At 34.5% G+C, this 24,262-nt stretch overlaps 2 protein-coding genes across 2 annotated transcripts; one reads left to right on the top strand and one right to left on the bottom strand.

The window, feature by feature from the left end:
* Positions 1–13,185: 13,185 nt before the first annotated feature.
* LOC115988909 (palmitoyl-monogalactosyldiacylglycerol delta-7 desaturase, chloroplastic-like) lies at positions 13,186–15,993 on the bottom strand. Its single transcript, XM_031112549.1, has 5 exons — positions 15,439–15,993; positions 15,190–15,330; positions 14,908–15,048; positions 13,629–13,735; positions 13,186–13,528 (listed from the first exon to the last, which is right to left on the bottom strand). The coding sequence occupies exons 1-5, from the start codon at positions 15,898–15,900 to the stop codon at positions 13,336–13,338; spliced, it is 1,044 nt and encodes a 347-aa protein (XP_030968409.1). The 5' UTR covers positions 15,901–15,993; the 3' UTR covers positions 13,186–13,335.
* Positions 15,994–22,051: 6,058 nt separating this feature from the next.
* LOC115990308 lies at positions 22,052–23,908 on the top strand. The gene is made up of 2 exons (XM_031114151.1): positions 22,052–22,222; positions 22,610–23,908. The coding sequence occupies exons 1-2, from the start codon at positions 22,052–22,054 to the stop codon at positions 23,906–23,908; spliced, it is 1,470 nt and encodes a 489-aa protein (XP_030970011.1).
* The last annotated feature ends 354 nt before the right edge of the window (positions 23,909–24,262 follow it).

The following is a 24,262-nucleotide window of genomic DNA, read 5'->3' as shown; positions in this document are numbered from 1 at the left end:
CCAATTTGTTTGTCTTTTATTCTATTTTGGGATGTTTCAAAATGTTGTCATATTTTTAAACTTAAAAACCATTAATTTACTAAGGTTTTATTTATAATTTATGTACTTACCTTATTTTCAAAATTATTTTTAATAAATTTATTTAAACGAAAAGGAAAATTGTCCAAGCAATGGAGAGTGAGGTCACACGAGCAGTGAGACTGGGATTAGGGTTAAAGAGTGAGAAAGAGGGCGTGCAGTGTGGAAGTTATCGAGGTGAATGTGGGGTATCTACCGGACCAGCCTACAAAACCACAGACTCTGGAACTGTAGAGAGGGGAGGGAGGTGACCTGCTGTCCCCGTTTCCAGTCACCCGCGTGCTGTCTTTTTCTGCCAGAGTGGTGCGGCGTTGTACCACTCACCCCCCACCCGACAACTCTCTGCAACCGGTGATTGTCAGTCACCTCGCCAATCGTTACCTCACATTCAATTCTAAACAATTGTACTATACTGTCAAGAAATTTGAGGGAAAAAAAAAAAAATTAAACATAACCTTTTTTAACTTTTACTGTTGTTGTACATGCTTCCAAACCACATACTCTATTTCCACCTTTTCTCCCTTCACTTTTTATCTGACTTTCTCTCTCTTTCATTTTCGAAAGAATAGAAAAAAAAAAATTATGAGTAACACACTTATTATCTTGAACATTATTTATACATTTGTTGATATGTTATTAAATTACACTAATTAAATATGAGGAGGTAAAAAAAAAGCTCATAGATTGAAAATTTAAGGTTATGTTTGATAACGGTTTTTATTTTTTATTTTCAAAAACTTGTTTTTGGGAATATAAAGAAAAAAAAACAAATTTTTTGTATTTTATAAATAAAAAACATGTGTGGTTAGCTGAAATTAAAAAGATATTTTTTGAAAAAAAAATAGAAATTACTAAAATATGTTCTTATTAAGATTTGAACTCTAACGCTAACTTATTAAATGAGAAAAATTCATTGAATTAAATGCATGTTTTTATTGACTTTTGAAAATTAAAAACTGAAAATAGTCTTTTGCATGTTTTTGGTTTCTTTCACAAATTAAGTTTTGAGTACAGTTTTTGTTTTCTGTCCATTTTAAGTTACTAAATAAGTTTTTTAGTCTCAAAAATTGAAAATTATTTTTGAAAACAAAAAGTAAGGGGAGAAAATAGTTACCAAACATACCCTAACAAATTTTTTCATAATTGAGATAATGTGATATTTGTTAATAATAAATAATAAATAATGATAAATTATACTCTTAAAATTTAAAAAATTTAGAATTTAAATTTTATTCTAAAAGAAATGTTGTGTTTTTGTCTCACACCTTGGGTTTCAGTTTTTGTTTTTTTTTTGTTTTTTTTGGAGAAACGCTTGGGTTTCAGTTTAGTGTGGCTGCATTGAAGGATGGGGAGGAACAGAGCGCCCGGTAAACAAGGTTCTGGGTGACAGATGGTGGAGGTGGCAGTGACAAGTTCGTCAGAGTGGGCTGGACACGTGGCAAAATGGGTAGTGGTTTACTGCTTGAAGTTTTGTCACTTTGTCTGGGTCAGGAACTAAGGGATGTTTGTAAAGAATGAATGAATATATGATGATGATGATGAGACTTTTCAAAAGGGAGTGAGTGATGGGGTATATACTATATACGACCCATGGACAGGACAGCAGGGGATGAGGCACAAAATCATAGGCGATTCTATATTATTGGACCACTCATTTTTTTTTTTTTTTCCACTTAATTATTATTGGACCACTCATTTGTTTACATAATTACAAATTTACAATTCCCTCTTAAATTCATGAATAAATGATTCTAAGAAAAAAAAATCATGAATAAATTCATTAGGTTGGAAACCCTCGAAGTAATTAACCTTATCAATTAGGCAGGCAATTATGTATATTTAAATCTTCTTCTTTTTTTTTTAAATCTCCATTGAGATTTTTTATTATTATATATTTTTAGCTAACCGAAGTTGGAAAGGGGAAGGTCGAAATTGAATGAACCCATATAGTTAGAGGCATCCGCCTAATGATCATTGGCATTAAGGAAGAAATATATTAGAAGCATTTTTTTTTTTTTTTAAAGTATACATGTAGGTAGTTAAAATTTTAGAGTTGGACAAAATTGCACAAAGTACTTCGAAAAAATCAAACATTGGTGAAAATACATGCACTTTGGCAAATACATTGCTAAAAAATTGAAACCTCAATTCAACCTTGACTAATTTGGAGATTGGCCAAGGAGGCTTCAATTGTTAAATCAACAAACTGGTGGAAGAAGAGGTAAAATGACATGGTAACAGCCAATAGTTGCATACCTTACTCTGCACAATGGATTCTCTATAGGTTTATGAGGGATCGGTTTTGGCAAGAAAATCTTTCCCTCAATACATGCCAATTAGTTGTCCCCTCAATTTTATTGAGAGGATGTGTGTGAGGACAACAATTTCTAATCTACAAGTGGATGAGACGTTTCTTTGTGAAATTAAATGTGATAGCCCGTTGTGGGACACAATAAATATTGATGTGAAGGAAGTTAGGGAATACTACTTTTAAGGATGACTGTTATGCTTGATAAACTAGAGGAAATGATTTGTAGATTGGTGACCAAGTTGACTGAGATGATTTCATAGCTTGGTCATTGGTCTAAAGCTTAAACCGACCCCCACAATATGGCAGGTAGTTTCAATCCATGTAAAAAAAAAATTAAATGATTAAATTGATTACTTAAAAAAAATACTAGTGGTGTTTTAACCGTTCATATTTTAATTTATGGAAATTCAGTAACCTTGAAGGTTAATTGGGATTTTAGATGAGTGATTCTCTTATCTTATTTTAAAAAATATATAGATATTTGAATTACTTATTATTTTTAAAAAATATTTATTTACACAAATATTTTAAAAGGCCGTATGAAAATTAATATTGTTTCTTTGATGCCAAAAGCAATTTGAATTATGATATGTACTGCATCACTCTTTCAAAGAATACAAGTATCTTCTTATTTTTTTACTAGCATGCCAAGGGATTGTCATATAAAAAATGTTAAAAGTATTACAAATTTTACTACATAAAACATATAGGCTGATGTGACAACAAGTATGATTGATGAACTTCAACCACCTAACAAAGGAATGTTTTAATTATTTTTTGGTGATTGGTAATACATCAGTTTAAAAAATCTATGTAATAAAATTTATAATATCTCTAATATCACTCTTGTCATATTATCTTATGGGTAGGGGGTGGCAATTCGTGTTCACATTTTGGGTTCGTGTCTTATCAAGTTATGAGTATTTGGTTAGCTATATGAGTTGACTTGAATCCAACCTGTTTGGTAAACATATCAAGAATCCTCAACCCTAACACAATTTGTTTATTAAAGAAGTTGACCCAACACGACACGTTTAACTTGTTTAATTAAAAAGTCATGTAAAGATCAATACAAATGACCCATTTATAACCTGTTTGATTAATAGGTCATATTTGACTTGAACAATATGTTATCAATTCTCATATATCTAAAATTAAAATACAATTACAATCATAAATTTAGTATATACATATAATTACAACCATAAATTAAACAATAATAACAAAAGCTAATACCTTTAAGGAAAAATGCTCTGACACCCTCCTAAACTTTGGTGTAGTTGCTATGACACCCCATGAACTTTTAATTTAGCCAATTTAGTACCTAAACTTCATGCATGTGCCAAATCACTACATATGTTAGTATACTGTTAAAACTAATGTTTGAACTCATGTGAAAGATACATTTAACAAAAATTACCAAATCCCAACCGCAGGTGAACCGATTGAGGAGAGAGAAACTTAGGGCTTAGTTTTGAGAGAGAAAGATAGAGGAGATCAAACCAGATCCACCGTTTGTGGCCTCGTCGAAGCTAGAGTTTGTGTTTGGCCTCCGATTGCACTAGCAGTGTTTCCAAACGTGCCATTTGTATTTTACTGTTCAACAACATGAAATTGCTGTTCGTGAATTCAGGTTTTGTTTATGTCTAAGGTTCTTTTAAATTTGTTGTTGTGAGAAATGTCTAGGATGTAAAAAAAACACATTTTCTTGTGCAATTTTATGTTGTCAGACAACATCGACACCATCTCTATTGTCTTTTGTGTTGAAGTGAAAATCCTAGACTTTAAACCATTGCAGTGTCTTGGAGCTTCTTGTATTGTTTATTATTATTATTATTATTTGATTGATTCAGCAAGCCATACAAATCTGGGACTTTACATTCTCAAAAAAAATAAAAAAAATCTAGGACTTTAAAAGATTTAGACTATAAAATTTTCCGTAGTATTATAAATATGTACACCTTGTTGTAAAAAATAAAATAAACTCCGGCTCTGACAAGCCATGAATGGCAGATCTAGTTCGATCTCCCCTGTCCTCTCTCAAAACTGAACTCTAATTTTCTCTTCTCTCAATTAGTTCACCTAGGGTTGGGATTTGGTAGTTTTTGTTGAACATGTCTCTCACGTGTTCACACGTTAGTTTTAATAGTATACTAACAGATGTAGTGATTTGGCACATGTGTGTAGTTCAAGTACTAAATTGGTTAAATTAAAAGTTCATGGGGTCTCATGGCTACTACCTCAAACTTTAGGGGATGTCAGGCTATTTTTCCCAAACATTTATAAGCTAAATGGGTCAAATAAGTCAAACGGGTTCGCATGTTTGAACCTAAACACGACCCATTTATTAAACAAGTCAGCTGTGTCGACTTGAATATGACTTAAACTAATTTAACCTGAACTCATAACCTGTTTATAAACGGGTTAATTATGTTGGGTTCACGGATAATGTCAAATTTTGCTACCTCTACTCATTGGTTACAACCTAGATTAGCTTCATGTGTCAAATAAATAGCCTTGTATAAATTAAATGGTCACAATTGAGATAATTTGATTATTGTACATATTTCATGCAAATATGGCATATCCTTGGTGTATTACGAATACAAATCATTTGTAATACTTTTTGTGTTTCACTTTATGTTCTACCAATTATGCATATGCCATGTGTTTGAGTTATTTCCATTTTAAACTTTTGTTATTTTATAAGGAAGTAAAAAGAATACATAGTAAACTGTGATTGGTGAAGTATATAAATATCGGTCTTGTATATGGGAACCTTATATCATAAAATCAACTTTTATATTGCTAAAAGTTTTATAGCTCAGTTAATTGACACTTTCTGATGTCTTTAAGATATCCAGAGTCCAAATTCCACTTATGTGTTGTAACTATCAAATTATGTGATATATATATTTATATATATATATATATATATATATATGGGAATTAAAATGTATTGAATAATTTCACCATCTTTTGAATGGGAATAAGAGAATAAGAATACCACTAAATACATGAGAAAAGGGAGAAAGTGGGGACCAAAATGTAAAAAAGAAAAAAAAATTAAACGGTATGTTTCTATAAGGAAACTCATACATAGCTTGTGTAACATAATTAAAAGAGCTAGCTAGTCCGAATTAATATTTTTTACAATCATATCATGTTTTTTTTTAGCTAATTATAATATGTTGCTCAAATCTTTCCCCACCTAAACCCCAAACATTTTTTGTATGAGCAGATACCAATTCAGCTATAAGGCCATTGGCCATCCATCCATTCATACTTACTTGATGGTTATTACTACGTTTTTTTTTTTTTTTTTTTTCCTTTTTCTATATTTTTTATTTTAATAAAATCGATTCCTATTGGAAATCTCCAATAAAAATAAATTATTCAGTATTTTCAATATATTAAACATTTTGTTCTACTTCTACCTATGAATCTCGTATATGGGTTTCTCCTTTATATGAGAAGGAGATGTAGCCCCTTGGGTATTCAGAATCATTCCTTGACAAGTCTTGAAATTCTAGCTATAACTACGACCTTTTTCTTTTCTCCTTTTTTTTCCCCAACTCAGAATTTTTGGTTGTTTTATTTGTTTTGTGAATAGAATATAAATGCATTCATCAAAAGGAAACCTCGATGGAATTAAACAAAATAAGTTCTCAATCAAGCCATGAAATTTATAACAGGGTTGTGCTGGTAATGGAGAGCATATTATTTATTGCTGCATATGAGTCTAGATATGGTATTCTTTTATACTGCTTTAACCATACAGAGTATGCAGGAGACCTACTCTAAATGATGGGTTTTGCCGTAGTTTAGTTTCACAGTTCACTTGTGAAGCATTTTAATTTGATTATAATTACCTCGACTTACTCACTTGAAAAGCATGCTTAGAACTGACGTAAGCAAGCTCTATAATATACTTTCTAATATGAGACTGTGCTTGTGTTTTGTCAGATTATATTGTATTGATTGAAGTATTTTTTAAGCCATGTTTTTATACTTTTAGCACACTGACCCCTATTGCTTGTTTAAATTCATCTCGATATCCAAAGTATTTATTTAGTGTGTACAAAGTATAACAATATGTTACTTTCTCCTCTCACATTATAACAAGTTTCTCCATTAATTTATTATGAGATTTAATATTTATGTTAAATGAGTAAGTACTATGTTACGTATTTAAAAAATAGTTAATAATATCACTGCACATTCTTGGTGCGATAGTCACTCCACAAGTTTCTAGGAATGAGATTCACACACATATACACAAGTTATGTTAGAATAGAATTTCTATCTTATAAATAAAAAAATTAAAAAAAAAATTAAAAACTTAATAATTAAAATTCAAAATTGGAAGTGTTGTGACAAAAGATCCCCAACAAAGAAAAGTTATGATAGGGTATGAACCTAAATTGACACACTTCTAATCAATCTTCAATCGAATCTGGTTCCACTACAAAGCAGAATCAATATGAGCCTTATCGGCTCTTTACCATCCTCACCAACAACCCCAAAAGAGTCCAACTTCAAATCCACAACTACTTCATATATGGTACAATCTTCAGCAAATAATAATTGCAAATAGCAACGATACTAGGAATAATCCTAAACCTTAGACAGATTCCTCAATTAAATTATTAGAAATAAAGGGAGAGAAAAGTACGAAAGCATGCTTCGCATTGACGTAAGCAGAATAGAATGTTGGGGGAGGAACTGAGAAGCATTGCTTTGTTTTTGGAAAGAACTTTTGAAGGCGACCATATCTATGTGAAAAAAACAGCTTCTCTTTGAAAATTCCTATGTAAAAATAGAAAAGCTTCTCTTTAACTTAGGCTTTCATAATCATGCTCATGCTTTTTTGTGCTCCCGTGCTTACTTGCTATAGCCATTATTCATGCACAACAAACTATTCTTTTTGTCCCATCCTTCTTATTATAATTTTTACACTTTTGGCTTCGAAATTCCAAATGTTGGGGTAGAGTTTCCTTCTTCCTTTAGACCCCTAAAGTTGGTAAATGTCGCATGTTATTCTAGTGTTCAATTTTCAAACCAATGGTACTGCTATGAAGTTGATAGGGGATGGTTGTTATATATATAATAAAACTATAAAAGAGAAAGAGGACTCATTGCTCGAGATAGTCACATTATTTACACAGACTCTTAGACTGGTTCATATATATATATAGTATGGGTAAAATGCCTAATGTGGATATGGGTTTCAAGGTTTAGGTTCAACTCTAGAAATATCATATTCTGCGAATGGCATTGGGAAACTATAGTTACTGTTGTCCTCGCACCTTATAAAAATGACATTCTCATCTATCTGTTTGGATGTCCGTGCTCAAAGGATATACTTTTTAAGGGTGTATAGGGGTTGTTTTGGAAGCGTGAGGGCATCATTATAATTTATGTTTTGAGTCTTTAAGAAATTCATGCTTTTATATATATATATAAACATACTATATGTTTATTCTTTAATACCTACGTCATCGTTTTTTTTTTTTTTTTTTAATTTACCTGTTAGTATAATAATTATATTAGTATATATTAGTTTCCTAGTATTCTTCCCTGATTGAGCTAAAATCAAGGACCTATTACTGTGTCCTTAATTCTAGCTCTAATCAAGGACGATCTTTTTGTTGAAATGATTTTTGTCTCTTGGATTAAGGTGAAATTATAAGATGACTTGGGGTTTGGAAGATGGCTTTGTGAAATTTGAGTCAAGCTAAAGATTTGTTGGAAATTGTCTCAAATTTCTAATTTAAATTGATTTGGAGTTTCTTGGTGTAGAAGTAAAGTCTATTCCTTATTCACTAAGGAAGGGTATTCCTTGTCCATCTAGAAAAATATTTATTGTTTATCAAGAAATGTATTCAATTTCACAAAGTAAGAGATATTACATATTCTCGAGTGATTCTCTCATATCCTGGAAAGCCAAGAAACAAACCACAGTTTTAATATCATCTGCGAAGCAAGATGTTGTTCTATGACAACCACCACACATATGAAATCACTTGGCTACTTCAGTTACTTAAAGATTTGCACATCAAACATTCCAAGCAGAAATCCATATATTAGCCAACCCAGTTTCCATGAAAGAAAGAAACATATCGAAACGGTTTGCCATTTGGTCAGAGCTAAAATACAAGAAGGTGTAACTAAGACCTTCCACATTGCTAGCAGTCATCAAGTTCAATAAATTGTTGTGCAAACTGTGGCTTATTGACATTTGTATTCCTAATTCTGCTTTAGACATGTTGAAGCAAGATTCAGTAGCTGCTGTAATTTTTAAGAGGGAGTGTTACGAAAGAGAAGGATTCAGAAAAGCATCAAACGACAGTGCTTGATAATCAGGACATCCCATTAAATAAAATGTAACTGATGGGGTAAAAAATAGCACGACGAACCTTCGCTACATTGGGCCTGACGGTTTCGAGCCCATGGGCAGGATGTAAGGGAGAGCCCAGGGCCTGGCATGACATAAAATACTTGTGTCACACGTTTGAAATCCGAGAGAATCCTAAAAGAAATCAGAATGCTAGTGCAAGGATAGTTCTAGAAGATACGTGCTTAATGAAAAACTTACTCTACAAGGAAATGTTTGCCCATCACGTTTGGGATTGCTCAAGTAGAGTCCTATAAGGAAAAGACTTCAAGTTCAAGAAAGAGAGGCCAACCTTCAACTACTATAAAAGCCCCAATACCCTTACAAATCAAGGTACGCATAATTTACCCTCTCTAGCACTCTAGAGTTGAGAACAATTCTAACTTGACTGTCGGAGGATATTTGGCCAACACCACACTGGTGCCCTCTGCGAGATCACTTCTTTCTTCTTGCAGGTTATTAGTTTGAGCGAGCATGGATCGTGTAGCTCACTGGTGATTTTATGGGAACTGACACCTATGACGGCACCCTGGCCGTTTGCACAATGGGGACTTGATATCATGGGCTCATTCTCGATGGCGATCTGACAGCTAAAATTCCTAGTAGTTGGCATAAACTACTTCGCTAAGTGGGTAGAGGCGGAAGCCTTAGCCACCATCACGGAGAAGAACATCCGAAGTTTTGTCTGAAGGAATATCATATGCAGGTACGGGATACCCAGAGTACTGGTCTCTGACAACGGTAAGCAATTCGACAATAGCGCGTTCAGAGACTTCTGCTCGGAATTAGAGATCAAGAATCACTACTCATCACTAGCACACCCACAGGCAAACGGGCAAGTCGAAGTCACGAATCAGTCCTTGTTCAAAATAATCAAGACCTGGCTCGAGGGGGCAAAGGGTATCTGGTCGGACGAACTACCTAGCGTCCTATGGGCATACCGAACCAGGGCAAGAACACCCACCGGAGAAACACCATTTCGACTTGCATATGGAACCGAAGCTGTCATTCTCGCAGAAGTAGGGCTCACGAGCTACAGGATGGAAAGCTACGACGAAGATAAAAACAAAGAGGCCATGCGCCTCTAGCTCGACCTAGTGGACGAAGTCAGAGCGGCAGCAGAGCAAAGGTTGGCGCGTTATCAGAATCTCCATGGCTATGAAGACCCTCCAGGCGTTTGGGGATATCTGGTTGACGGACAAACCCAGATATTTTAAAAGCTCTCTATGTAGTGTACTTAGCGGAAACCTAAGTCTCGCCTTCAGCATTTGCTCATACACTCCGACACCTAGACATGGCAAAACGGGCGGGTCGAGTCAGGTTCGGGTCAGGTCAATCGGGTCACGGGTCAAAAACGGGTCATTTTAAGCGGGTTGAAAACGGGTTCGGGTCAATCGGGTTGCGCGTCGGGCCGGGTTGGGTGGGGTTGACCCGTATTTTTTACATGAAATTTTTTACTTTTTATTTTTTTTATTTTTTATTTATAAAGAAAACAATATGTATTTGCCATTTGGATAGTTATGCAACATATTACTTGATGTAAAATGCATTATTTTGAATTCACTACTTATATTAAGAATAAACTCAATTAAACTTATTAATACTTATTCAATAATTTTAAAATTATACAAATCCTAAAATTGTTATCTAAAACAAAACAACACAAAGATAAGTAAAACAAATATACAAGTTTTATTTTTACACAATATCAACATTCCAAAAAAAAAAAAATTACAAATGACTTATTGGATAACTCATTTGATAAAGAATAAAAACATATAAGAAAGTTACAATTTAAAAATTAATTTTATAATCTATTATCAATTGTGGTTGACACTCTATTTCAATTTGAGATATACATTAAAGTTTGATTGCTTACTTATTTATACCTAGTCTCTTTTATGAAAATCATATCATTATTACGCAGCACACACTCTAGGAAATATCATAATTTATTTTGAACATAAATTGTTAAAAAATAGATCTAAGCATTCATAATTTATACTAATTTGATACTTTGGCTTTACTATTTTCACACTTGTGAATGTGTCTCACACATATTTACAATTTTAAATCTGTTTTTAACTTTACGGTAACCATATTATCTTAACATATACTTTGCTATTTGATATCTAAAACTCTTTACTCATTACAGAATGCTCAACCATTTATTTTTCAATTAATTTGCATGCAGTTATGTAAATGTATCAATTGTTTCCTTAAAGCTTACAATAAACAATTAAACCAATATTGTCTTAATTTCACTATTTTTTTTTACCAAAAAAAAAAAGTTTTAAAAAAATGGTTCAGGTTCGGGTCGGGTCGGGTTGACCCGCAAAAAACACGGGTCGGGTCACGGGTCAACCTGTTTTGCTTCGGGTCAAAAAAATCGAGTTCGGGTCGGGTATTTTTCGGATCGGGTCAGAAAATTCTGACCCATTTTGCCATGTCTACCGACACCTTCTACCCCGTCGTAATAGCATTTCTTTGATATGTAGGGTAAACAAATTGGAATGTAGTCCAGAATTTGAATGTTAGCCCTAAAGGTGCTGAAATGTTTCTCCCTGATGACGAATGTGAATTTATGTATCGTCCACTTTGGTAGCATGATAAACTCCCTAAGTCCATCAGCACCGATGACGGGTCCCAACGACTGATCCTCGCCGTCATCAGACGTTTCTTCTACTTCAACCATCTCCATATCCTCATTTGTTGAAGACGAGGAAGAGGCGGACAGACTCCTCTCTTCGCCGGGACTCTCTGGGTCTTTATGACTGGACGGGTATACTTCCTCGTATTCCGCCTCGTCACGAACTACTGACTGATTACTCGACGCACTAGACATTGCCTACAATTGACAACAAAACCTAAGACTGACGGATCTAATAGTGACTGACGGGTGTGTAGGTCTAGCAAAATGTAAGCACAGAATGCAAGACTTGAAAAAATAATAATAATAAATACTCACCGCTCTGAGTAACGGAAAGTCGACGATCGTATAGTTGACGGGTACGGATGTTCGACGGAGTGCTCTGACAAGGTTGACGACGGTGCTCTGACAATATATTTTGGCTGAAAATTGTAGAAATGAGGGGGAGAGGTGTGTTATATATATGAGAGATGCACAGAAGACGAAGTGACGCTTCGATCCGGTACAAAATCCAATCAAAAAGTGACACGTAGCATGCCTCATAAATGCTTGACAGCCTGTCAACATACGTTCACAGTTCATGTCCCCTTGAAGAGTCATCAACTTCAAGAAACCTCAACCGTCAACTTCAAGAGTCTTGGACCGTCAACATAAATATTCTTGGACCGTCAACTCAATTAAAATTGAACCGTCACCCTACTGGTCCGACCGCCTTAATCATGACAGACTATAGGGTGAAGGGGGCAACTGATGGGGTAAAAAATAGCACGACGAACCTTCGCTACATTGGGCCTGACGGATCCAAGCCCATGGGCCGGATGTAAGGGAGAGCCCAGGGCCTGGCATGACATAAAATACTTGTGTCACACGTTTGAAATCCGAGAGAATCCTAAAGGAAATCAGAATGCTAGTGCAAGGATAGTTCTAGAAGATACGCGCTTAATGAAAAACCTACTTTACAAGGAAATGTTTGCCCATCACGTTTGGGATTGCTCAAGTAGAGTCCTATAAGGAAAAGATTTCAAGGTCAAGGAAGAGAGGCCAACCTTCTACTACTATAAAAGTCCCAATACCCTCACAAATCAAGGTACGCATAATTTACCTTCTCTAGCACTCTAGAGTTGAGAACAATTCTAACTTGATTGTCAGAGGGTATTTGGCCGACACCACACCGGTACCCTCTACAAGATCACTTCTTTCTTCTTGCAGGTTGTTAGTTTGAGCGAGTGTGGATCGTGTAGCTCACTGGTGATTTTACGGCATCATCAGTAACCATTGTGTATTGCAAGCAATTCTTGAGATAAAAAGAAAACGGTGTTGCTTCACTTAAGTAGTGCACGAGATGTCACGTGACTTTCAGTAGTTCGTTATTAATCATACACATGTTGTATATCTATTGGTCAAAGTAATTAGATTAGTGGAGTTTGTCAGGAATTTGGTTATTTTCCTCTTCCTGCTCCGTTTTGTATATAATTAGCATAGCACCATTCTCTTGTAATTATTCAGTCATATTCATTAAATTCATCCAATTCTATCTAGAGACTAATTTTAACAAAAAAGAGAAACAAGAAAGATAACCACACGGGATTGTGGTTTAATGGTAGGAGTACTTATCCCAGTATGCAGAGAGGACCGATTTAAGTGATAGCTCCAGCAAGACTCGTGTGATACACGTGGTATTATCTATTATTGTCACATGGTATGGGGTAGATGAGCCCACATCAAAGACCCTCTTATTTAGCCAAAAAAAGAAAAAAGAAATAGATATGATTTGTATACATTATTTAATAACTTTAGCATCCACAATATATTTATCGTACCATATGATATTTGACACTTAGAAAATCACGAAATGGCCAAATTCAATTGCCTAACCAAGCACATGTATAAAGCCCACTTTTAAATGGCCATCCTTTTCTTCTGAACCTCAGTTGGTACCTTCACATCAGTTGCCAATCTAATTGCTTGTAGAAGTTTTACTACATACCAAGTCATGTCGAGCTCCCACCATTCTAGGCCATGTCTAGCTGAGTACTCAAAAGCATGGTGGTTATTATGCCACCCCTCTCCAAATGAAAGTAATGCCACCCACCTAAATAATCACAATTTCCAAAACCATAAATAAGTTGCCAAATTTTAATTTGTTTGAAATATTATATACTGTATATCTTGGACTTCAAAAGTTGTAATACCCGTTGTTCCTAGACAAATCACCAGTTTTCCATGGTTGCTTTCCCCATAAATGGCAAGCCGAATTTATAAGCCAAGTGATGTGGTAAACCCATACAACCCTCACACCCTGCAATGACACAGCAGCAATAATTAAGCTTCTATTACAAATTGGAAAAGACTTGTATTTGGTGCATTAGAGAATTAAACAGGACAGAAAATTGACACGTGGTCATTATTGAACATGTGTCTGTCATGTCCAATACTTCAAATTAGTTGAAAAAAACTAAATGACTTACAAATTTTGAGGCTAAATCTCCAACTTAACTTTAGAAAAGATAAATTTCACATTCTTGCTCCAAAATATATATATATATATATATATATATAAACAAAAGAAGCATAAAAAGAATTTCAAAGAATACCTTATCAAATTATCAAAAAACTGAATATTAACGGTTTAGAGGATGAGAATGGATTGAACTGATTTAACGGGAACTCAACTAGTACGTTAGTACTAATAGAATTTGTCTTTATTGAAACCCAAATGCCCATTTGCTCTTGTGGGACAAACACATCAGTGACATCACTATCTAATATCTACTGTCCACTTCCATTGAGCGCACCAAAACGGTCTAAAGCTGAGAACTACTTGCAATGTTAGAGGTCAGCCCACTACTTGCACTGTCTAAACTCTGTTAATTTTAGAGTGGAGGCCCATCTTTTATTTTTGGCTAAATGGAGGCCCACCTTTTAGTACTTCCTGTTTCATTGAATTTGTGGCTTACATCAATGAAACAGGAAATTTCACTGAATAAGTCCCCGCCATAACAAGTAGTCATGAGTCATCTTTTAGACTGAAAAAGCTTACAATCACAAAAAATTAAAATAAAAAAATAATAATTTCACAACTTCTTATCACAAATGTAACATGACAATATAATTGGTAAAATAAAATAAAAAATAATGAGTCTATGTGTAAGTGATGGTTAATCACTTATAATTAGGGCCTTGTGGCAAAAAAAGTAGTAGAATAATTTGTAATCTTAAAATTACTCTTTTAGATTACATGGTAATAGTATAGGACTGTACTTCACAGTGTAACAACATGCTTATTCTTACAATTGACCCAAAAGTTTCTCTTTACCGAATCGGTAAAAGACCCTGTGAACCTCGTTGAGGGTTTTTGTGTGTGTGTGTGTGTGTGTCTGTGTGTGTGGAGATTTTTAACATCCATCTAGTCCCAAGGAATTCAGTAGAATATAATTTTATGAGAATAAATAAACAAACAATCTTGCTTACCATTCCCCACACAAGGAAAGGGAATCCTCCCAAGCCATATAGCAGGACACCAAGTGCAATAGGATGAATAACGTAAGTCTTCTCAAGAAACCTATAGAAGGGCTGCTTCTTTAAATCCCCAACATTGTTTGGTCCTCCACACTGCAAAACATACCAGAAACAATAGTAATCTACTACACCCAAATACACTATAACTTGCCCTTGTTTGTGTGGAGTTTGAGTGAGAAATATAGTACTAATTCATACCGTTTCTTTGCTTAAAAAAAAAAAAAAAAATCATACCCTCTCATTAATAGAAGTGGTATCAAAGAGCCAACCAATGTGACTAAACCAAAATCCAGCAGTGGGGCTATGTGGGTCTCTCTCAGAATCAACAAACTGGTGGTGGTGCCTATGTGTGCTCACCCAGGTAATTGGGCTCCCCTGCAACTCCAATGGAAAATAACAAAGTAGTTTTTAAGTTGTTAAAAGTGTTAAAACATAAACATTTTATAAGACCATCAATAATCAAAACAATGAAATTCTACAAACCTGAAGTGCCTGAGTACCACAATAGGCAAAGAAATACTCAAGCCATTTAGGAACCTTGAAACTCCGGTGTGAGAGATTCCTATGAAATGATAAAGTAATACCAAAAAGACCAGTCACGACATACAGTGCCACAGCCACCAAAAGTGCCCTCCAATTGAATTGAAACGGTGCGAAAAGACAAAGGCAATGCATTGCCAAAATAACAGAAGCAGTGGCCAAATCATAAGCGTTCCATTTCCTCCCAAAAAAGACTCTCTTTTGACTCTTCACGACAACGTCCGATAACAAAATTCTCTTAAACTTTGCTGCCTCTGGCTCTGGTTTTGACTCTGCTGCATCTACCAGTGCTGCACTAGTTATATCTGGGACTAATTCGGCCTGTCCTGGCCGGCGGGTTGCGCAGTGGGGAGGAGAAAATTGGTGGGCTTTGGGATTGGATGGTGGAGATGTGATTAAAGCCATGGATGAGGCCTGTGTCTCTATGTATGTCAGTATGTGTATGTTTTTGTGAGAGAGACTAAGGACTTTTGGAGTGTTAGGCGTGTTTTGATGGAATTTGGGTCTTTGGTAGAGAAAATTATTATGCACTTTCGGAGCATGGAAAAATGACACTCTCTCATCTCACATTCATGTGGGCCCACCATAAATTAAATGAGTAGACCCCACCATGAATGTAGAATGAGAGAATATCATTCTTCGTGTTTTAGAAGTACCTTTTTTTTTTTTTTTTGTTGAGAGAGAGGAGTACCTAAGTATTACACCTTTAGTAGAGTAGAAAAATGTTGGATCAATATCTTTTATGTTATTAAGAATCTAAGATGTACTCGGGTTTGGGTTTTTTTGGCTGTACTTGCCATATGTGCTGGTAGGATATTTCTACAGAATTTTGTCTCTGGTTGTTTTCCTTTTCTTGTTTCAACAATTCACGAAATGGTTAGGTATTATCTACGATAACATTGCCAATTTTTTTTTCTCTCTTTCTTACCATTAGATTCAATGTAAGTGCAACTCTCTACATTGGATGCCAAAGATAGGCACTCAAAGTGTGATCCATCGCCCACAAATGTGTCAATCTTTGCATCTTTTGACGAAAAGTAGTGTTGAGATTGGGTCGAGTTTACAGCCACCCGAACTTTGACCCAATAAAAATCGGAAATGAAACCGATCCAACCCGAATATTCGGGTATTGGGTCGGGTTGGGCCATCGAGTATCAATCCGTTCTCTTCTCTCTCTCTCTCTCTCTCTCTCTCTCTCTCTCAAGTATATTCAGGTCTTTGTTTTGAAACTTGCCCTTTAAAATTTGTCACTCATTTATTATTATTTTCAAACTTTCATATCTTGGAGGGATCTCCACCCATTATGGTAATAAATATTAATACATTTTTCTATACTAAGTTAATGCATGATTATACTTTTTTGTGTGGATATTTTTGTTTTAAAAACCTAATTTTTTTAATTGAACTAGTATTATTCTTGTGCAATGCACGGCTTGATAAAGATTCATATCTAAGTTAAATTTTTTTTTAAAATAATTAAATAAATAGTAATAATAAATTCTAAAATAAGTAAGTAATTTTAATAAAAGAAATTTTACTTTAAGTTTTGATTGTTTAGAGTTTGAACTTTATCGGTGCTTATCTATTTTTATATTTTAAAATTCTCTTTGTGCTTTGTGTTAATTTCTTAATATGAAATATGGAATGAATTTGATCATTCTTGTTTGGGTTATGATTAATTTATGTCATAGCCAACACAAATAGTAATAAACAATATAGTTTCTCAATACATATTTTTTTTTCCTAGTGATAGTCTAATTTATTAAAAAAAAAAAAAAAACACTCACAAATTAAATATAATAATCAAAGCCCAAAATCAAAACATACACAAAAGAGTTCAAAATTTGAGAATATAAAAAAAATTAAAAACTTACATAAGAGAACCAAGAACTTAAATGGGTGTCCATTGTTTTGCTTCTTTATAGTAAACTTCCTTTGGCATAATATCCTTTACGCAAATTCAAAAGTAAAGAAAATAAGATGAATTTATTAGATTAAAACATAAGTGTAAGTTGCACCTTTGGGGGAAAAAAAGTGAAAAAATACAACAACATGGGGTGTAAAATGTGGGATTTAATTATATCGATGACTTTATTTGTTAACAGTGATTATGTCGAAAAGTCATGGCTTAATATGTATAATTTTTGAAAATTTTGGTAATAGACTATTAGTTGGAGTAGAATTTAAATTTCTAAAACTTAGATGATAAAGTGTTATCTAAATTAAATTATTGTTAAATCTTATCCCTTAGTCAAGAGTCTTGTAGCTTAATATCCTACTAAAATACTAATTTAATAAGATGAAATGTGAGAAAAAACAAAGAAAAAAACAAAAAACAAAAATGTGTGTTGTATGGTATTTAAGTTTAGAAATTTTTTGATGATAGACTCTCATAACAAATAATATAAATTAATTTAATAATTAATTATTATTAAAATGTTGACAATAGACTTTTAGTTGGAGAAAGAAAATGTAGGTTGTTGTCTAGGATTTAAGTTTAGAATTTTTTATAATAGACTTTTAGTTTGAATAGAATTTAAATATGTTGAAGTTTAATGATAAGTTTTATCTAAATAAAACAATTGCTAAATATTTTGAGGAATTATATTATAACAAATAATATAAAAATTAATTTATTAATTAGTTGTTCTTAAAATATTGATAATAGAGTTTTAGCTGAAGTAGAAGTCAAAAGATGGGTTTTTATTTTAGAAAGAAAACGTGGGTTGTTGTTTGGGATTAAAGTTTATAATTTTTTATAATAGGCTTTTAGTTTGGATGGAATTTAAATTTGTTGAAATTCAAATGATAAAGTTTTACTTAAATTAAAAAGATGTTAAATATTATCCCTTAATTTAAAGAAATATATTTTAATAAATAATATAAAATTAATTTACTAATTAGTGAGAGTAGCCCTTGGCACAATCACGAATTCTACGCTCAACTTTTATTATATAATATATGATATGATATGATACGATTCGTGAGTTATGTGGTATTTTAAGTTTAAAAAAATTTGATGATATACATTTAGTTTTATTTAAACATTTGTTAAATATTATCCCTTAATTTGAGGAAATATATCATAACAAATAATAGAAATTAATTTACTAATTAGTTGTTCTTAAGATGTTGATAATAGATTTTTACTTAGAGTAGAAGTCAAAAAGTTGTGTATATATATATATTAGAAAGAAACCATGGGTTTTTGTATGGGATTTAAGTTTAGAATATTTGATAATAGACTTTTAGTTTGAATAGAATTTAAATTTATTGTAGTTTAAATGATATATTTTTTTTATCTAAATTAAAAAATTGCTAAATTTTATCCCTTAATTTGAGGAATTATATAATAACAAATAATATAAAATTAATTTATTAATTCATTGTTCTTAAAATATTGAAAATAGACTTTTAGTTGAAGTAGAAATCAAAACGTGAATTTTTTTTTTAGAAAAAAAAGGCAGCCCCCATGGGCATGTTGCCAAGGCCAGGGCAGCCCCTATTGGCAGGCCACTAAGGCCAAGGCATGCTCACGTGCATGCTGCCAAGGCCATGACAACCCCTATGGCCAGGCAGGTAGGCAAGGCCAAGGCCATGGCATGCTTGCGTGGGCACGTTAGCATGCCCTTGGGGGCATGCTGGCATGCCCCTAGGGGCACGCAGCCAAGGCCCTAGCTTGCACGCTGCCTGAGAGGCAGTGGCAGCACAATGTGGGCATGTGGGCGAGGCCTTGGCCTTGGGTACTGCATGCTCTGGCCTTGGCAGCATGCCTGTGGGGTGTTGCCTTGGTCTTGGCTGCTATTTGCCCACATATTTAGAGTTATTTATTTATTAAAGTTTAAAAATTTTTATAATAAATTTTTATTTTGAATAGAATTTAAATTTGTTGAAATTTAAATGATAAAGTTGTACCTAAATTAAACAATTTTTAAATATTATCCTATAATTGGAGGAAATATATCTTAACAAATAATATAAACTTAATTTACTAATTAGTGAGAGTAGTCACTTGGTACAATTACGGCTTCTAAACTCAATTTTTATTATATAGTATATAATGTCATTTAATGTTTTGTCTCTCTAGTTAGTTAATATGCGTAACGTGCTTTCTCAAAATATATATATATATATATATATATATATATATATATATATATATATATATATATATATGCGTAATATGTGCATATAGATCGTGTACGTCTGTAAAAAAAAAAATTAATAATAAAAAATAAAAATAAAACCTTGCGTCTCCCGTCATATTTGCAATGTTACGGAACTCTATGCGTTATTTTGAGACTGAAAGTACGTTAAGCCTTTATAACGGAAGATGTAAATATCGGCTTGATAAAAGATAGGGCTTGTTTCTCGGCCACCAAAAAAAAAAGATAAAGCTTGTTAAAAGGTAAAACTTATCTAATGAAAACTAATAACTTTTGGCATCAAAAGTCAAACAACTATATATAAAATATTAAAAAACTCTTCAAAGCCTTTTCTCCTTGATCGATTACAATCTTACCTTATGCAAATCAATAATAGGTTTTGCTACTTATCGAATGAAAGTTTTGTTGAATGAAAGTTCTGTTGTGGTTATTATTATTATTATTATGTATTCAAACCAAACTTTTACTATATTAAAGTGATTCTAAAAAAAAGAATGTTTAATAATCTTTTTTTTTTTTTTTTTTAGAAATAATTACAACATGCCGCTAACCCTGCACATTTTCCCCCTAGACCCCCAAACACTTTGTGCATGGAGAGGTGTCAATTCAATTACAAGGCATTTGGCAAAAAATGTTTAATAATCTTTTTTATTAAAATGGCAAACTCGAAAATAAAAATAAAAGCTTGCCAAAATAATCATTGTTAGTCCTTAAGAAAAGAAAAAATTATTATAAATTTTATTATAAAAAATGTATAAGTTAATGTGATATTGAATGTGATTAATGTCACTTTACAATAGAAGTGTGTTTTTTTTTTTTTTTTTTAAGGAAAAAAAAAAAAAAAAAAGATATACGAGTGTTTGAAACTTTGAAGTATCTTTCATGATAGGTGACACATAAATTTGTTAGATCTATATAGTAAAAATTTGTAATATACTCCCTAGCATCACTCTTAAAAAAATTAATTTTATGAGGATGTTTTAAGGCTTCAATCACACTTGGCAAGAGTTAAAGCTTAAACGTCATGATACAAAAATGATTGTATATATCTTTAAAAACTATAGGTACATGTTTTCGTATTTTTGTTATGAATTTTTAAAAAATAAATGCAATATACCCGTATTACACATGTAGTATTCTTTCTCCGTTTCCGTATTTTTATGCCATTTTTTCAAAATGTACTTTTTTGAAAGATGCTGAATTAAACATGTTACTGTATCAAACATGAACCGTGTTTTATTTACTATGCTTGTATCCCTTATAAAAAGATATAAGTTTCCAAAATTACACTTAAATAAATTTATCAAAAAGCCTGAATATTAAATCTTCAATTACACATTTTTATCAACCAAAAAATAAATAAATAAATAAATAAATTACACGTACAAAAAATCAACACTTTACCAAAACAAGCGCCTAGCATTTTTGGAATACTTTGAGAAGTCAAATACAAATTGTAACTTATCCTCTTAATCAAATTTGAAAAATCTACTACTACCACAATACAAAAACTATTAGCTCCAAGCATTTTGGATTACTTTTGATGGGGAAGTGGAAAATTAGTCCCAACTCCAGTTCGTCCAAAGGGATCGTCCAGAGCCAATAGAGCAAGCAAGATCAAGAATCACTCCAGAAGAAGAAAAGATGTTCATGGACGATAATATTGCTCTTGAACAATGAAGTCTCCCATAGACGATAAACCCGTCCATGAAGGTCGTCCATGGACGATTATCAGATGTCTAGGGACGACCAAATCATCATACACTAGACGGACGAATGTACAACACTTAGGAAACTTTTGAATCTTTGTAGTGGTTACCAAACCCGTAGCTATCGCCATGAATCCCTCAAATGAGTTAACTTCTGTTAGCGGTTACAACTTTAGTAGCCGTTGAGGAAGTTATCTCCGGACTCATTGGCTTTCACAAATCTTGGGGAGGTTATTGGAAAAATAACTGTCCCCAGGGTCTCTATATAAAGGACCGGTCTGAACCATATGAAGGTAAGAACATTCTGAGACTTGTCTCCCAAAAAGTTGGAATTCCATTCCTGTGAGAGACTAACTTTGCCATCGGAGTGGGTTTAGCCGGTCTTCTCCGGTCCCCTTTTTGACAACGTGTTTGCTTTTGTAGGCCTTCTACCATTCAGTAGCCCACCGAAACTAGAGCATCCACCTTACTGATTCGAAGCGATATCAGTTGGCGCCATCTGTGGGGAGAAAGATTGTTTTGCAGTTTTCTTTTCCACGACAAAAGGTTAGGATGGTCAAGACCAGATCGAAGGCTACTAGCCTAGGTCATCAGGGAAGCAGAGGCGCTTCAAGCGATCCCCAACGCGATCACCAATTTGCACCGGTCATGCAGACTTTGTCTGTCCAACATGTGCAGTCTATGGCAGCTGCAATGGTGGAGTTGACTTGCCAAAACCAAGAGTTAAGAATGGAGATCAATCAGAGAAGACAGACACGTGAGGAACGTGAAGGAGGAGGACAAACACAGGGTCATGGTGATAGAGAAAATACTGAAATTGGAAGTCAGTTAAGAAGCACCACTTCACGGACGGTACCACACTTGAAAGAAGAGATGGACCAAATGAAGAAAGTCACAGAGGAAATGAAAGAGAACATGAGGAGGACGAATCCTATAGAAGATTTGGTCCACAGAACTGACTCTCCCTTTACGGCTTCCATCAACGGTCATCCTCTACCATCAAAGTTCAAGCTGCCTTCTCTGGATTCGTATGATAGAACGCGTGACCCATTTGATCACATTGCTACTTTTAAGACAACGATGCACCTTCAAGGGGTCCCTGATGAAATCATGTGTAGAGCCTTCCCTACCACCCTTAAAGGTCCGGCACGAGTCTGGTTTAGCAAAATATCCCCAAGTTCTGTAGGTTCTTTTGAAGAGTTGAGCAAGTTGTTTGTTAACAATTTCATTGGGGGACAGAGACACAATCGTTCCTCATCCAACCTGTTGACCATAGAGCAAGGGGAGAATGAGAGCCTGTGGTCATTCATCACTCGCTTCAATAGAGAAGCCCTTAGTGTGGACAAGGTAGACGACAAGCTTCTATTGGCCTTCCATAATGGGATTAATTCTGATCTATTTATCCACAAGCTATATGAGAAAGAGCCTCAAACCATGACTGAGCTTGTCCATTCGGCTCAGAACTTCATGAATGCAGAAGATGCGATCATAGCCAAGAAGAGCAAAAGAGCTGAAAGGATGGAAGCGCACCCAGCACGCCACTCAGAACAAGGCCCTCGTCCAAAGAAGGGACGGGCGGAAGATAAGAAGGAACGAGATAATAGGAAGACGGGTCCCTTGGGAAGAAGCCAAAACTACACGCCCCTAAACGCTCCACTTGATCAGGTGCTCATGCAAATCAAAGATGACCTTTCTCTAAAATGGCCAGAGAAGATGAAAGGAGATCCCAATAAGCGCAATAAGAGTAAATATTGTCGCTTCCATAGGGACCATGGGCATGACACGGATGAATGTTATGACCTGAAGCAACAAATTGAGAATCTTATTAGACAAGGAAAGCTGAGGCATTTCGTTGGAAGGGATCATAAAGATGAGAAGTTGAAAGGAAAAATGGAGGAATCGTCCCGGCCCCTACTAGGAGAAATAAGGATTATCATAGGAGGAAACTCGACGGGGCAATCTTCCAAGTCGAAGAAGATGTATCTCAAAGTGGTGCAAAACGTCCAACTCTCTGGACGATCACCAAGGACGAGATCAATGGACCAGCTGGCCATTTCATTCACTGACGAAGATGCTGAGATGATCCATCACCCGCATGATGATGCAATTGTCATTACTCTGCTTATTGCAGATTATACAACCAGGAGAATGTTAGTTGACAATGGAAGCTCAGTAGATATATTGTACTACCCTGCCTTCCAACAGATGAGGCTTGGGCGGGATCAACTTCGTCCAGTGTGCTCACCATTGATAGGGTTCGGAGAAATGAAGGTGCAGCCCGTAGGCACCATTACATTACCAGTAGTGGTAGGGTCATACCCGCAGCAGATAATTAGGGAAGTCAATTTCCTCGTGGTGGATTGTTCGTCCTCATTCAATGTCATTATTGGAAGACCAACTCTGAACAGTTGGAAGGCGATAACATCTACCTACCATCTATCAGTCAAATTCCCTACGGAGTACGGGATAGGGCAAGCACAAGGAGATCAGTTGGCAGCTAGAGAATGCTATTTAGCCATGATGGCTTTGGACGAGTAGGTGCAAACAATGAGTATTGAGAAAAGAAGGATTGTTGCAGAGCCCACGGAAGTACTGGAAAATGTTCTTTTGCAAGAAGATGATCCCAAAAAATTCACCAAAATTGGAACAGGTATGAAGGAGAAGGCAAGAAAAGACCTCATCCAGTTCTTGAGAAAGAGTATCGATATTTTTGCATGGAGTCATGACGACATGCCGGGAATCGATCCAAGTGTAATCACTCATCAATTGAATGTGTACCCCTTTTCTAAGCCTATTCGTCAAAAGAAGAGGGTGTTCGCTCCTGAGCGGGATAAGGCAATCAAGGAAGAGGTTCAGAAACTGACCACGGCACAGTTTATTAAGGAAGTCTAT

The sequence above is a fragment of the Quercus lobata genome, chromosome 5 (genome assembly GCF_001633185.2).
Source record: "Quercus lobata isolate SW786 chromosome 5, ValleyOak3.0 Primary Assembly, whole genome shotgun sequence".
Lineage (NCBI taxonomy): Eukaryota > Viridiplantae > Streptophyta > Magnoliopsida > Fagales > Fagaceae > Quercus > Quercus lobata.
The sequence above is the reverse complement of the archived record's forward strand: the minus strand, read 5'-3'. Positions and strand labels throughout refer to the sequence as shown.